This window comes from Phaseolus vulgaris, chromosome 10 (assembly GCF_000499845.2).
Source record: "Phaseolus vulgaris cultivar G19833 chromosome 10, P. vulgaris v2.0, whole genome shotgun sequence".
NCBI lineage: Eukaryota > Viridiplantae > Streptophyta > Magnoliopsida > Fabales > Fabaceae > Phaseolus > Phaseolus vulgaris.
The window spans coordinates 38700214-38714331 of NC_023750.2; the positions used below are offsets into that span (position 1 = coordinate 38700214).

The 14118-nt window shown below is 26.1% G+C and overlaps 1 protein-coding gene across 3 annotated transcripts; it reads right to left on the reverse strand.

Annotated features, from left to right (window-relative positions):
• Window positions 1–8542: 8542 nt before the first annotated feature.
• LOC137819256 (uncharacterized) lies at window positions 8543–13474 on the reverse strand. 3 transcript variants are annotated; one of them, XM_068623049.1, is made up of 7 exons: window positions 13306–13474; window positions 13169–13221; window positions 13044–13080; window positions 12775–12923; window positions 11624–11698; window positions 9892–9967; window positions 8543–8983 (listed from the first exon to the last, which is right to left on the reverse strand). In XM_068623049.1, exons 1-7 carry the CDS (start codon window positions 13343–13345, stop codon window positions 8928–8930), a joined length of 486 nt encoding a protein of 161 aa, XP_068479150.1. In that variant the 5' UTR covers window positions 13346–13474; the 3' UTR covers window positions 8543–8927. The 3 variants fall into 3 exon arrangements, with proteins under 3 accessions (XP_068479150.1, XP_068479148.1, XP_068479149.1); XM_068623047.1 differs by having other exon boundaries at window positions 12775–12929; window positions 13306–13458; XM_068623048.1 differs by having other exon boundaries at window positions 12775–12926; window positions 13306–13443.
• Between the last annotated feature and the right edge of the window lie 644 nt (window positions 13475–14118).

The following is a 14118-nucleotide window of genomic DNA, read 5'->3' on the forward strand; positions in this document are numbered from 1 at the left end:
ACTGACTCAATAAGGTGAGGTTTGCACCCACTTATATACAATGAAAGACTCTAATCTCTAGTCGATGTGGGATCTCCAACAAGCATGATTAGATGAATGAAACTAATCATGAGTTGTTATCTTTAATAATGATCCCAAAATTATTTATATTTTATGAGTTATTTTTGAATTTTGAAGAGGGTTTATTTTGATATACATAATTTAGTTTATTCTAATAGAATTATGATTATGTTTAAAAAAAATTTAATACTTGAGATTAGATAATTTGTGACAATTAACTAATATTGTGAAATTGATAGAAATTGATGGTGTGGTGTTGATATAGTGTTTACCAATGAGTTACATTGTATGATGTAATGACAAAGTATATTGAATTTGCTTGAATTTGTGATGTCTATGAAATAATTATTCTAGCTTAGTATTTATTGGACTCACATAGAAAATATGAGGTCCTAAGAGTCTATATTGTCATTTTTATTATGAAAGAATTATTCCAACTTAGTATTTATTGGACTCACAGAAAATATGAGGTCCTAAAAATCTATTGACATTTTTATGACTTTGCTTGTAGTTTGAAAAAGATTTAAATTGTTTAAAATGTAAAATAATATATATATATATATATTATTTTTTTTATTTTTTATTTTTTTTATAAATGTGACACTCTTTCAAATTTTACATAATCTATTCTTGATTTTTCAGATTTGATTCTCATTTTTTGTTATTTTAGTATTTATATTTTGAAATCTCACAAGTAGTCCAATTTTTTACTTTGTAATATTTTAAATTTTAGTTTAATTTACTTTAAACTTAAGAAATTTATTTAAAAATACTAAGAAGGTAATTTTATTAATTAAAATAAGAAATTTATAAAACTTATTTTTTGATAGTTTAATAAAATATAAATAAAGATAAAATATAATCGTAATAATAAGCTGTTAATATAATTATTTAGTATGATATATAGGTAACATTAACGGAGTTAGAAGAACAAATGCATCTTTAGTTCAGCCTCAATGATTTACATCAATAAGTTGTATTAATTTCTTAAATGTGAAAACGTGAATTCTGAAGCTTCCAACGTTAACTTTTTATCATTTTTTCTCTGCAAACAGAATATCAATGTCTAAGTCAATGCCTTGTTTGGTTTTGTGATGGAATTGTCGTATTCTCTTTTTTTCTTTCCTTGTAAACGCGTTCCCACTTCAAAATAAATGATTGCACAAAGGATACATATTTCTTTTCCATTTTCTAGAACCCGACGTAGAACATTTTATAATTCACAAAAATTAACTAATAATAAAATATACTAAATCCTAAATCACAAACCTTAAATTCTAAATTTGTTCTATTCTATTGTGTCCAATAATTTTTCTTCATTTAAGAATCAAGATTAAAAATAGTTTATAAAATTATAATAAAAGTTAAGATAAACCATATCTTTAAAAATCAAGACTAAAAATAGTTTATAAAATCATAATAAAAGTTAAGATAAACCATATTTAAAGTGGGACAATATCTTAAATGTAATTATTAATAAAATTTACTTTTCAAAGTTAAATTTTTATTATCTTTAATTTTTGACACCAACCTTGTCCACATACAAAATATATAAATTTTTGCATAATTACTTTTAGATAAAAATAATTTTTTAATTAATACGGTTGAATCTCACATCAAACATAAATAATATTTCATAATAAATGAGTATAGAATTTTTATAAAATTGTATTGAGTTAAAGTTTACTTTTTAAATAATATCAAAATTATTTAACCTATGAACATTTTATAATATATATATATGTAAATTTTTTAAAATAAACATAAACTAATTAGTGAGAGTCCTTTAATATCTTTTATTAGTAAGTTTATCTAAAGAAATTAAAAATTATAACAAGTAATTATTTTATCATAAAAAAATTCTTTTTAAAAATCTTCATAACTTTTAGATAGATTCTTTCACGAAATTCTTGTAGTATTTTCCACAATGGCAAAATGGTAAATTTTAAAACTCTCCAAAAGTTATACACTGAGATAAGTCTTGACATCATGTTATAAATAATTTCAATTTTAACTCGTTTTTATAAAATAAAAATTATTTCCACACTGAAAATTGACTTTATTTTTAATTAATGTGGATTTTTTGCACTTTTATCTCATTTAACGTTGGAAGTAACTGAAAAATAGTGACATATATAGTTGCATTGCTTAAATCTGATTCGAGTATCACACAAATTAATGTTGAAATTTTGGATCTGTTGATGCTTGAAAAGTAAAAGACGTGACGATACTAGTTTGTGTAACTCTCTAATAGCATTTAATTAAGAAGAAAATTCAACGATGAAGTCAGAATCGTTAATTATTCTGAGTGGCAACATGCAAGTTTAAGATTTAAAAATAGTGTAATGAAGGCAATGATCCACGTAGTTACATGTAAATTACGTAGGTAATGAAGGAAAAGATATTTGATTAAGATTGTGATGGAGGTTTCAGTGTGACGACGATTTGAAAGAAAATGTGGAATTCAAAGCAAGTTTGGGATAATAAAATGAGACCATGTGTTTGTAACACGAGTGACAAGACAGGTCCAACATTGGTTTGGAAAATTTCAACGATGAAATTGCTTGGTTATTCTGTGGAAACTGAGAATAACTTATGTTATGTTATCCACTTTTTGTCTTCTTTTCCTCTCTCAATCAAACCTAAAAACGCGTCACTCTTTTCGACCTTCAAACATCATCATAGTAACTTTTCTTGATTCTTTGTATGTAATGAGAAAATCACAATCTTGGACTCTTCTGTGTTAGTGGCTAACAGCTTCTCTTTGATCAGAGAAATCCTCCAACAATCGAGTTTTCCGTACTTAGACAAATATAAACTCTTAAATTTGCATTGATTTTAAACTTATAAAGATGTGTTGAATTTTTACGTAATTAGGTATATAGATTAACAAAATCACAATTATGTTTTCTTTTAATTAATTGGTTTGAGTGTATGTAAGGCTTATAGTGGTCACATTTATGTGGTTTGAAAGTTGGAGGTTTTAATTTAGGTAAGGTTTTTTTTTTTTTTTTTAGTTCTAGGGAATCAAAATTCTCTTTATTTGTTTTTTTTTTCTTCTTTATGTTTTTCTGATTTATATATTCACTACAAGAAAATCATGAAATAAAATCTAATTTTAGAGATCAAAATTAATTAGTTATTATAATGACTTAATTAGAAATCATTTTAAAAACTAAAAAAACTTTTGGTTTCTAAATTAGTTTCTATTATTGTTAAATGATTTTTAAATTGGTATTTAATTAGTAACCAAGGTTTTTGCTACCAAATTTAGAATATAAATAATTGGTAGTTAAAATCTTGGTGGCTAAATAGATATAAATTTAGAAACAAAAAATTTAGTCTCTAAAATGGTCTCTAATTTAGTCACTATATCAGCTAATTAATTTTGGTTTCTAAAATTGATTTTTATTTCATGATTTTTTTGGAGTGTAGGTAAGGTAAGGTTTTTTTTTTTTTTTGAGTTCTAGCTGATCAAAATTCTCTTTATTTGTTTGATTTTTTTTATTGTAATTTTCTGTACAAAATTTAGTTTTTGTAATAGGTTGAACCACATATGTAGGGCGTGATTCATCAGATGTTGAACAGGTTGACTTTTGTCATTTTGTGTATAAGGATGAGTTGGATTTTGTCACTTTGTGTATAAGGATTGAGACACCTGAAGTGTCTGTATATACTTTTGTCACTTTGTGTATAAAGATTGAAACACCCCTAAAATATCTTTATAACAGTTAGATCTCATTTTATTTTATTTATTCTTTGATGATAAAAGAAAAAATTGAAACTATTTTTTTAAGGACTGTTGAGATGATCTCAGTCTCCGTAATTAAGATTATATATATATATATATATATATATATATCAAAGTTAAGAATATATGAACATAAAGTTAAGCATTTTTTAATATTATAAAATGATTAAATAAATTATTTTCATTTTCTTTTATATAGGAGTAAAAGATAAGGTTACACAATTGCATGCATGCACAGAAGTGTTTCCAGCCATATATATCTCAAAGTTAAGAATATATGAAGATAAAGTTAAGCATTTTTTAATATTATAAATTATTAAATAAATTACTAAATAAATTATTTTCATTTTCTTTTATATAGGAGTCAAAGATAAGGTTACTTGTCAAATCAATTGAAAAAGAGATATTTTTTCATATTTAAAACAAAAGAAAAACGTTTAAGAAAATATGGGAAATTGAAACTAATGAATGGACGTATATATGTAAAAATAACGCTAATGAGTCTTCAACGTTTATGAGAAATAATTAAATAATTATTTTAATGTATTTGTATATAAAATTTTATTTACTCAAAAGTGAGAATCATAAAAGAAATAGTAATATTTGTATTCTTCATCACAACCTTTATAGACTTCTTATACAAACTTATGCTATATTTTTTATTTTATTTTTTTTATTTCCTGTTTATCTTAATTCTTCAAATGATTTTACTTTCATTACATTTTGCTTTATCATCATGTTTTTTATTAATTTTTATTTGCTATCACTTTCCACTCAAATATTCTTTTATTACTTTTATGATTATCTTTTAAGAAAATATTTTTTTTTTCTCTTTTTATGTTTGATTATGGTTATTTTATATACAATTTTTTAAATTTATTTTAAAGATCAAACTTATTTCACACAAATAATAATAATTTAGTTGCTTTCAATGGAATCAATTTATGTTATGAATTTCATGTTCTTCTATTCTTAAATTACTTTAATACACTTTAATTGAAAATCTTTCGAGATTTGGTGGGGAAAAAAACGCATAAATTTTTATTTATTTATTGTTAGTTGAAATATTTTATTTTTAATTATCCAAATTTCACTGAAAATAACTTAATATAAATAATTTAAAAGAACCTTTGGAAAAAAAAAATAATTAAATTAAGACATTAAGAAATAAATGTCATTAAATAATATAAAATTGGCTGAAATTTGATTTTATTTGTGATGAACAATTAAGATACTTTTTTTTTATTTTCAATGAGAGAAAGTAATGATGTTTTGTACAGATAGAAGAAGACAGTGAAGTGTGAACACAGCTCATAGTTCAACCAGTTGAAACTTTCAAGAGAAGTGATGAAAGGTTCAAATTATTTATTAGTCATTTCCTTGCATTTCTTGATATTTTGAAATTTTGAAATTTTACACTTCTCCACCGGCTAATAAATGATAAAAAAAAAATTTCACATATATTATTCTGAAATATTTATCTATAAATGGTTTTCTTGTAGAAAAAAATATTTATCAAATAGACCTGCATTTTTTATCTAGAATTTGCCGAAGTATTTTTGTTAGATAGGATGTATTCTTCTAAAATAAAATAAAAAACAAAAAAAGAACTAAATGTGTTATTTTTTTTTAGATAAAGAAAAAATCAATCAATAAATAAATACAATATAGTTTCTTAGGTTATGAGAGTTTCTCTGCTATTTGTACATGAATTTGGTCTAACTTTTCTTTTTAATTTTTAGTTTTTTTTATGTGGTCACACTGTCTAACATTATTTTTATTAAAAATAAATAAATATAATGTCATATTTTGAGAGGGAGATAATATTAAAATATTAAAATATATGTTATACTAAGAAAATATCATTTAAAAAAAACTAATTTAAAAAAAAATTTAATTGTTATATTAACTAAATTATATACCATTTTAGAAACTAAAAAAATTATTAATTTTTATTATTGATAAATAGTTTATAAATTAGTATCAAATTTCCTATCAAAGTTTTTCTACTAAATTTATAATATAAATAATTGATTTCTACTTTAGTTATTATAATAATTAATTATTTTTTAATTTTAAAATTAATTTTGTTTTAGTGATTTTCTTGTTTGATACCATATTAATGCTATTATGTTATTAAGGCATCCATATTTTATAATATGACATAATGTTAATATTTTTTCCCACAAGTATATGTAAACTCTAGCTTATGCTATTAATTTCAAAGAAAAAATAACCCGTTGATTTAAAGGATACACTAGGTCATTTCTATTTAAAGAATTAGTATATAAGATTTTAATTTATTTTTTGTGAGTCTCATTGTATTACTGAGTTTTAAGATTTTTTTTTTAAAATTTTTGTTTTTATAAGATATACTTTAATTAGTTTTTTATTTGATTATTAATAAAAAAAAATTTAAAAAATAGTTTTTTTTATTCCTATGAATCACTATCTTAAATAATATATAAGTATTAAACTTTAACATCATGTTCATAATGTAATGGAAATCTTTTATTAGATTTGTGATATTTCATTGAATATGACATAAAATGATTCAAATATAACCTTATGACTAGGAATTAATGTCTAGGATTTTTGAAAATGGACCACAACTTGATTTGATCACAAGGGGCAATGTTAACCACACTTTAGCACTATCATATTTTAAGTAAGGATTCTATGAAAGATAAGGGAACATCTTTTTTACGGAATGAGTTGAAGTCAATGATATGTGTCAAGAGTAATAAATATGAAATCAAGTATACTATAGAACTTTTTATGATATTTTTCTTAGATGGAAGATGCATGCACTTTAGATTAATTTTAGCATGAAATATGTTTACTAAACTTGCCCATTATAAGTGTCAAGCTTTTCTAAATATTTGAATGTAATTTATTCATATATCTTTTTATTCAAAGTTTACTGTAAATTCTTCCTGCACTTCTATATTTTTTTTTTTTAATTTCAATAATACTCTTCTAAATGGAGAGTGTGGTGTTTTCTTCTTCATTTTCAAGTGAAGGTGGTTGTTTGTAGTGGTTAATGATAAACGTTGATGAATGATGGTTGAGATAAGTTTGTGATGTTTTTAAAGTTATTGGTTGTGTTTTGTTCACTTTTTTGTTCATTTTTTTAGAAGTCACAAAACCCAGAAAAAAAAAATCAACGAAATGCAAAAATGAAGTACAAAACTAAAAAAAAACATTATTTTCACATTGAGCATTACACACTCAAATGATTGAATTATTCTCTCAAACACTACGGTTGGAGAAGAATGAAAATATTTTCTTAAACTCAAGGACTAATAATGAGAGTATTGTGGTTGTAATGAATATGAGGATATGCGAGTGGTACAACTGGTGTTATATTTAAAAAAAAGTGAGATTATACTTTATTTAAGATTATTTAAAATAAAATAAAAATTAATAGTTAATAAGAAGATAGAATGGAAAGAGATAAAGGTGAAGGAAGAATTTGCAAAGTTTACATCATACATTATACATTAGAAGCAGTGTTGGTCCCTCAATGTTTGAACCTATTTTATTATTAGATTTGACAGGAAATGAAGACTGAAGTCGTTATACATTTTCTATTGAGAAGTTACTTTATTAAGTGTTTTTGTTAAGAAAAATATCATTTCATGATGTACTTGAAAAAACTAATAATAATATTTTATATTGTCATCAAATCATAAATTGTAATTTGTTGTTAAGGTACCACACTTTGATATTTTCAATTTATAACCTACAATGTAACTTAGCAGAATAACTCCATTACCCATTACCACTGGTCTAATTTCCCAAAAATAACAATGAAATTATAACATACAAATTAGGAGGCAAAGTTTAGGTATATTTTTTTATAATTATTATGTTTACAGTTATGATTTACTTTATTATATATTTTTTGTTTATATTTTATAGTTATATGATTTTGGTTATATTTTATTTTGTACTGTCTATATATTTTTTTTCTATAGTGACTTGCTATGTTTAATATTTTAAAAAATATTGTTGTTATGTTTTATTTCCCTTAGTGCTACATTTTTTAAACTTGAAAAATATTGTGTTTTGTATTTTATACAAAATCTCATTTATTTTATAATTTTATATTATATGTTTCAAATTTTAACAAATTATTTGAACTTATCTTTTTTTTTACTTTATATTAATATATTTTGTGTATAATTATTATGTTTACAGTTATGATTTACTTTATTATATTTTTTTATTTTGTTTATATTTTATTTTGTATTTTTATTTGTATATAGTGACTTGTTATATTTAATATTTAGAAAAAAATATTGTTGTTATGTTTTATTTCCCTTACTGCAACCTTTTTTTAACCTGAAAAATTTTGTGTTTTGTATTTATATAAAATCTCATTTATTTTATAATTTTATATTATATATTTCAAATTTTAACAAATTACTTGAACTTCTCTTTTTATTTAATTTGTTTTTGAGTTTATATTAGTATATTTTTTGTGTATAATTATTATATTTACATTTTTTTTATCGTTTGATCACATACAAATTGAAATAAACAATGATACATTAAATATAAAATATCATTTTTTTATTATTTATGTAACAATTTCTAATTTTTATACCCTAATTTTTCATTCAAAAATACTGAAAATTGTGAACATTATATATTAAAAATTTAATTAATTTTAAAAAATATATATCATAATTTATTATTCAAATACTTTTAATAATAAAGATAAAATTATAAAATAATCTTATACCATCATATCATTCACAAATTTAAATAAATCATTCTTACAATTTCATTCTAACATTCCTCAATCTCCACATATCTCTTCCAGAATCCAATCACATCCTTGAATTTCTTATACAATAATGGACATAACTTGAAATATTTAATTGCTACAATGTTAAACTACTACTTCACTCATCAATTTAGTCATAACAGTAGCAACCATTCTATAATGGTTGGTTTTTAATCTGAATTCTATCATTGTTGTTTCAATTCAACTACAAAGATGAGTTACATTCTATTTCCTAATATATAATACCAAGTCATCACTGTAACTTGACAGCAGGGGTTACAGACAAAAGCACTTATGGAGTTTACTTCTGGCATTATGCATTCACCAAGGCCTTCCTATTCCTCCAAGTCTCCGAGCCAACTGAATATCCTTTGTCACTGAGATAGCAAAAAAAAAAAATACTGAAGAGAACTCAAAAATACTCACATGGGGAAAAACATAATACAAGCTTTTGTATTAATAAACAGCAAGAATCATCTTTGCATAGTGACCAAAATCTACGTGGGATGACTGCTACTTTAAATATTATTATTATTATTATTAAATACAAGCTTAAATTATACTAGACGTATAAATACATAAACAAAAAATAATTAAAGAAATTCATCATAATAAGTCAGTTCACACACACCCTTAATCTATAAGGGATAAGAACATAGTAATGAAATAAAAATGTTAAAGGTAAAGGAAAATTATTAGAAAAATAAAAAAGGAAAAATGGGAACCAGAAATTCTAAAGTAAAAGCTGTCAACAAAGGTAAGAAAGGACAAGCCACATAAGACAAGAAGGAACAGAGACAACATTTTATGATATGGGAAGGAGGGTTCTGCAACCGTATACATGACCAGAGGTAATAAACACTCCACCATGTGTTTATCACTTTCTGAATTCAGCAGATGCAATGCAGCATTCTTTATAAATATGCTCACAAATATGCTCACGCCAATTAAAAGGTCATGGCAAGTCAGAACTACAAGTGTATTTGTCAATTAAAACAGTGCATATTTTCTTTTTTATAGAAGAAATTAATTTTTTTCCCAGCCACTACAGCACCATGATTTTTTTTTCCTCTAGCATTTACTTCATCATACAGACAGTAGAATATACTTTTAAATGTAACTAATAAATTAATAAAAGAATTCACATATATGTAACAAAGAAAAAACAAATACATTCATCACCAATAAAAGCAGTATAGAATTTATGAAAGCCAAAGTCATGGGTGACTTGATGATCCACGAAAGGTAAATCTGGTTAAGAATTTAAAAAATTATATCAACTTACTAAGAGTAACACGCCTTGCGTGAATTGCACAAAGCATTCCATCTTCAAACAAGTGAACTAGACATTCCTCAGCTGCCTGCAGTATGGTTATATAAATTCCAAAAGAATGGTCATGTTTTATGAGAAATTTGGTTAAAAATGACACAACAGGTGAAAGTGAATAAATGATTCTAAATCAGTGACATGCATTTTAAACAAATCACAAAACAGCAGCGCTATTGACAAAGACTCGATAGAAGGCATCCAAAAAACACATCAGGGATGTAAATGTGGCAAGCAATTGGTGAGACACTTTAAAAGGTGTGGATGGGTGATCAAGAGTGAGTTTTGATATTAGGCAACTTTGAGAGGGGAGAAGTAAAGTACAAGTCAGGAGTAGTTTTCCCTGCTTATTAGTAGTAAAAAAATTATGAAAGGGAAGGAAAAGAGAGGGAACCACTTGTCCTTAAACTCTCCTTTTTATTTCCCTCAAACTTGGGAGTTGATGAAATAGATTTGATTTCAAAATAAAATTGTCATTTACAACCTAGTAAATTTAGTTGCTTAAAATAATATTGAAAATTTACATTTGTTACGCTTACCTTCCCCTTTCCTCCCTCATTAATAATAATAATAATAATAATCCAAGCATAGGGTAGGCAACCCCTTTTCATTCCATAATCTATTTTGATTTTATAATATCCCCTTTCCTTTCCAAAGATAGCTATGTTGTAGATAAAGTATTCCGAAATTGATTACATGAATGCAATAATAAGAGAACAAAAACATTACTTACTGTCTACAGAAGCATACATTGCAACTAGCATGTGCATATGCTTCTCAACCCCAGAGATAGCAAAATAAAGTTCACATTCTTAAATATGGGGTAAAAATCACTTTGATCTCAATTAATAAATACCCTTGGAGACAACTTGGTGGGAACAGTTCTGAGACACTGCCCCCTTTTCCATTGACCCTCCCCCTAAAGTTCAGATTCTTAAATATTGGTTAAAAACAGTCTACATTCACTTCGATCTCAATTAATAAACACCCTTGGAGACAAGTTAGTTGGAAGAGTTCTGAGACACTGCACCCTTTTCCACTCCCCCTCTCCCTGTGGAGCCTCCCTCCCTTACCTTTCCCTCAATACACCCAGTAAAGAAAAGAAAAAAAACCAGATATGCCTGTAGAATTCATAAGGGTTTATGAAAAAAATTGTTGAGTCCTTGCATAATTTGATACATTAAATTATAATATATAAAAAAAAGTTAAAAATAGAGTTTTCTAATAAAACATTTATCGCTCGGAAGTCTGATGAAATACCTCTTAACAAGTTACTTATTATTATTCTCATGTCATTAAGCCTGCAACTAACTAGAGCATATTGTTTTATAGTCAAACATTGAATGTCTAAAACTTCAATTTTCACTGATCAACTTTTTTTTTTCTGAGCAGATTCGGTAATATTGGAGAGATTTTCAATGTTTAATAAAACCATGCAGGAAGCACACAATAAAATAAATATACAAAAAATTCGAGGACAGCAGTAGAACCTAATAACACATTATTTTAAGCATAAAAATTTAAATAGTTCACCCAGGAATAAATTGAAACAAGGTCAGGAAGAAATTGTATTAAAACAAATTTACTTTAACATGGAATTTTCTTTTTATTAAAAATAACCTTCGCAACCTAATTTGCAAGATCCTAGCACACTAGTGATAACTCAAATGCATATGGAATAGTTGCATACCTCCTGGAGTGCTACCACTGCTTCAGGTGTCCAGCGACTCACCTCCGTAGAGAATTGCTGTGTAATTTGTCTGACCTACAGCCAAAAGTAAAAACATTGCCCAAACAGCGTGAACAAACTTCTCACAAGATTTAATTCAGCCGAATAAGGTAGCTGATGCTATGCTAACAGATCTTAATTAATAACATAATCATAATTCCATACAGAGCATGTTCTTCAAGCACTTCGATCAGTGAACAAGTGGCAAAAGTTACAAAACATTCCTTAGAAAAAAATAAACAAAACAGCAAAACCAAACTATTATGCTCATTTCTACATCCAAATAATTTACTTAGTGTTAGTTAGCAACCAAAATATGATGCTCATTTTACACCCAAGTACTTTACTTAGTGTTACTTTGAGTGAGAGAAGCTGTAAGTGAAGAATTACGAAAAGCACAAAATTTAAATGCAAACCTTACAGAAATTACTGGAATAAAAATCTAATCCTAATTGAAGAACGTTACCAAAAGAACTGTATCCAATTTTTGTCCTTATAAAAACCAGATTTTGAACATTAATTTCAGATTCAGATATCTACAGCAGTGGTGAATACAGAGAACTAACTCTGTTAACTGTCCAGCAAATATAATCAGTATCTACTAACTCAACTGCGTAATTGTAACTGGTGTGTTTGTTTGCATATCCATCCAATGCATTTAGGTAACGCAAATCCAGCATCTCTCTTGCTGTTTTACTGTTGCATTAAAATGAGTAAAACTTCCATTCAACGCCAACCAGACATTTTAAACACACCCCTAATAATAACAGTGTGTTTGCATCCGTTCCATCCAACATAACACCAATCAAATACCTCTCTTGCTTTTACACTCTTGCATTGTACCATGTAAAACTTCCATTCAATACAAACTAAACAGTTTTTCCGACATCCCTAATCACCGGTAGTAAAAGATAGACAGATAGCAATAATGATTTCTTTGGTATAATTGCTATAGTTTTTAAATGAAAAGCTAAGCAGAAAACTATGCAGCTGACCCAAAATTAACATCACATTATCACCATTTATTAAATATCCTAGTAAAAGCAACACAAAAATGGGGTAATGTCCACTTGACAGCAAATCCGTGATGGTTGCAAAAAAAAAAAACTTACACATCTCATAAAAGGGGCAGCCGGGATAAGAAGTTTGGAACTCCTCTGAAATTGACGAATCTCGCGAAGCGCCACTGTTCCTGCCTTATTGCGCCTTTTCTTCCTTCCCTGAGTCTCGGGCGCTGCTGCTGCTTCTTCTTCTTCTTCTTCTGCTTCTTTTTCAAATTTTCAAGATGATAATGAAACATCAGAACACCAAAACAAATCAGCACAATAATTACAACCACAACACAACACAACACAAACGAACAATACAGTTTTTCACGTACCCTGCGGCTCCTCTTGTTGAGCCCTTCTCCTCCCAGGCTTCAATCACAATTTCAGAAGACAAAGGCCAAATTAGGGATTTCGCAAATCGAAACGCACAGAGAGAGAGAGAAAGAGAGAGAGTTACCGATTGCTGTGACCGTGGCGTGGACGTGGAAGCGCGTGCGGCTTTTTTTTTACCTTTGAATTTGAATAGCGAAGAAAATGAGGGTTCGGTTTTGAGAAGTGAAAAAACGAAAGAGAAGTGTTGAATTTCAGACATACCGGTTTTGCGCGAAGCTGGCGTGGTCTTCACTCTCGCCATGGACACGAACTATGAAGAAATCGAAGCTTCACTCTTCGGATTCAATTTGCGCTCTCACCTTTTGCATTTTCTGAAATTTCAAAATGAACAATTTTGCCTCCATTTTCAATATTACCGTTATCTCACTCACTAACACCTCTTTTAAAACAAAATTACTTTTTACTTTAATTTTTTGACAAATTACTCACTGTGCACGGTAACAATTCAAAATTATATAAGGTTTTTAATTTTAAAGTAATTAGACTACTTATAACTTTTAAAAAAAAAATTTAATCTGAGATTTCAATCTTCTATTTTTTTCCTATTATTTTAGATTTTAAATTTTAGAAAAATCCTTAATTTTTTAATATTAATTTTGCATATATTTTTACTTTTACATTTTAATGAATTAAAAACTGTTGTTATGTCTTAAGTTATTATGTTTATTCTAGGAATAAAAAATAAAATAAAATAAAGAAGACCAGAATTGTGAAACAAAATAGTAAAATAACAATTTAATTAAGTGATTGATGTAGAAATTAATAACTTTTTAATTATATGATAAACAAAAATTAGAAGACAGTATTAAAAAAATGTTTCTTTCAATTGTTGCTCAGAAAAAAAAATGGTAATAAGTTATAATAATATTTGCTTATCATTAAAAAAAAAGTATAATCATCTTAAAATAACTCCATGTGCAACTTTTTACTAACGTATTCTTAAAAAATTGGATGTATATAGACAAATATGTATAGTCATCTTTGTTAAAATAAATATATATTAGCAAATTACAA

Excerpts from the sequence above, each read along its gene's own strand:
- LOC137819256 (XM_068623047.1), bottom strand. The coding sequence starts at position 13,345 with ATGGCGAGAGTGAAGACCACGCCAGCTTCGCGCAAAACCG. Across the intron at positions 11,699-12,774 it reads CTGCCCCTTTTATGAGATGT|GTCAGACAAATTACACAGCA; the intron begins GTAAGTTTTTTT and ends TTTTGGCTGTAG. Across the intron at positions 9,968-11,623 it reads CAGTGGTAGCACTCCAGGAG|GCAGCTGAGGAATGTCTAGT; the intron begins GTATGCAACTAT and ends ACCATACTGCAG.